The sequence below is a fragment of the Egretta garzetta genome, unplaced genomic scaffold (assembly GCF_000687185.1).
Source record: "Egretta garzetta isolate BGI_Z169 unplaced genomic scaffold, ASM68718v1 scaffold152, whole genome shotgun sequence".
NCBI lineage: Eukaryota > Metazoa > Chordata > Aves > Pelecaniformes > Ardeidae > Egretta > Egretta garzetta.
The window spans coordinates 1,252,632-1,254,464 of NW_009259037.1; the positions used below are offsets into that span (position 1 = coordinate 1,252,632).

The following is a 1,833-nucleotide window of genomic DNA, read 5'->3' on the forward strand; positions in this document are numbered from 1 at the left end:
GCACAAGCACCAGCCGAACAGGAAGCTGACGGGTACATCTAGAGGTCTGACTTTCTCTATGACTGCCACCGCGTTTGTTAACCCGCTCTTGGGTTCATACATAGCGATGCGGAACCGGCACAAAGACCCAATGCTCTTGATCATTCAGCTTTTCTCTTCGTTACGGCTAAAAGGATTTACAAGCGAGAAGGGAGCGGCTCCTCCACGTTTGCTAGGTTTGAACCGAGCCCCATAGAGCAACCCACCCAAAGGGCTCCCCGCCAACAGACATCATCCCAGCACGTTTGGAAAAGCCGGTGGGAAACATTTTCAGCTCCTGAAAGCGTTTGATTTTAGTGCCGCTGGCTTACAAGTCTGCCCTGCCTCAACCCCTTGCTTGTTTCTCTTTACGTCCAGAAACCAGCCCGTAATTTCACAAAGAGTAAAGGCCCCCCCCCCTTTTTTTTTCCCCCCCTTTTTAAGTGGTGCAATCCTGTCTCTAAATACAAAGATCACAGTGCCAAAAAACCTGCCTCTCGGATGGCACCCTAATAAAACATATATAAAGAGCAGGAGAAACATTTACAAAGAAATATTTGCTGTATCCCAACTTAAAGTGAAAATTATTTAAAGCCAACAGCTGAAAGTTAAGGTTGTATAAAAACATACCTAATTATGGGCCTCTTTTTTAAAAAAAACTGTTTTTTCTTTAATAATCCTATAGCTTATAAATAAAAAGGAAACAACAGAGTAACTGAATTCTTAATTAGCGAAAAAGCATCTGGGTGCACAAACAAAATTCACAGCGAAAAGGAAACCAAATCTCTCCGTACCTTGTTCTTCTAAGATCCCATTCGGCATCTTTTTGTCCCCGGAGTTCACAACAGCTTTCCTGTGTCTCCTGAACCTGAAATACACACGCCGCGTTAATCCGAGGAACTCTGTTGAAAGGGAACAAGCATTTTTCCAAACCAGCCTTTACCAACCATGTAATTCTGGAGAAACTCTTCCTGTTCATCTTCGCAGCGAGAGCCACCACCGCGGCGGCGCCCTCCTCTGCGCTGTGCTGGAGGCTCCTGCCTCCCCATACGCACGCATTTCATTTCCTTGTTAGATCATATCGAAACAAGACCGAGCTAGTTCTGCATGCAGAGCTCCACACAGACCTACCTGAAAAAATAGCCAGCCAACAGAATGAAAATGATGAAGACGAGCAGCAGGATCAGCATCGACGTCAACAGGTCCTTGTGCAAACTGTTCTCCTCTGTAGAGTCTGTGGATTGAACACAGCCAACGTGAAACTTCCTAGACACGGATTGCCTGGATCTAGCACGGGCAGAAGCTGGGCTTGGTGTATCAAAAAAATCCGTGGTTCTGCATAATATTCTGCTTGTGCTTACTGAAAGCATCGCGGATGATTTAACATATGCAAAGCTGAAATTGAAAGTTCATCTGTTTATTTATTTATTTTCCTCCAAAGGTACAAACTATCCGCTGCAGAGAATGTCAAGGATATTTTTGAGAACGACTGCTTAAGCCAAGAGTTTACATGTAGTTAGAGTAACTTTAATGGGTGCAAGGTTTTAAACCAAATTCAAAGCCCATTCAAGAGGCTTGCCGCGGTATCCTTATGTGCATCAGCTCAGCCAGACGGAAACCCCCCAGGAAGGCCCCCCGTCGTATCGATCGCATCGACTGCGGAGGAACAACATGTGTTTTAACACCTCTCATTTACCAGTCCAGAACACCGCTGCTGGCTGTGAAACACACGCTGAGCACGACGGAGGGAGAAGGCACAAGGGGACAGGGTGAACAGCAGCGCCTTCTATGGCTTAGATTATATATTTTATATTT

At 45.5% G+C, this 1,833-nt stretch overlaps 1 protein-coding gene across 3 annotated transcripts in view; it reads right to left on the reverse strand.

Moving 5' to 3' along the window:
• Positions 1–1,833, reverse strand: part of PTPRE (protein tyrosine phosphatase receptor type E) — a 59,431-nt gene that overhangs the window by 49,855 nt on the left and 7,743 nt on the right. The window contains exons 2-3 of one of the 3 annotated variants that reach the window (XM_035890425.1): positions 1,150–1,252; positions 813–886 (exon numbers count right to left, since the gene is read on the reverse strand). In XM_035890425.1, coding sequence (XP_035746318.1) covers positions 813–886; positions 1,150–1,208 — 133 coding nt within the window. In that variant the 5' untranslated portion in view covers positions 1,209–1,252. Of the gene's footprint in view, positions 1–812; positions 887–965; positions 1,043–1,149; positions 1,253–1,833 lie in introns of those variants that run through there. The other 2 variants (XM_035890426.1, XM_035890427.1) reach the window with 2 other exon arrangements.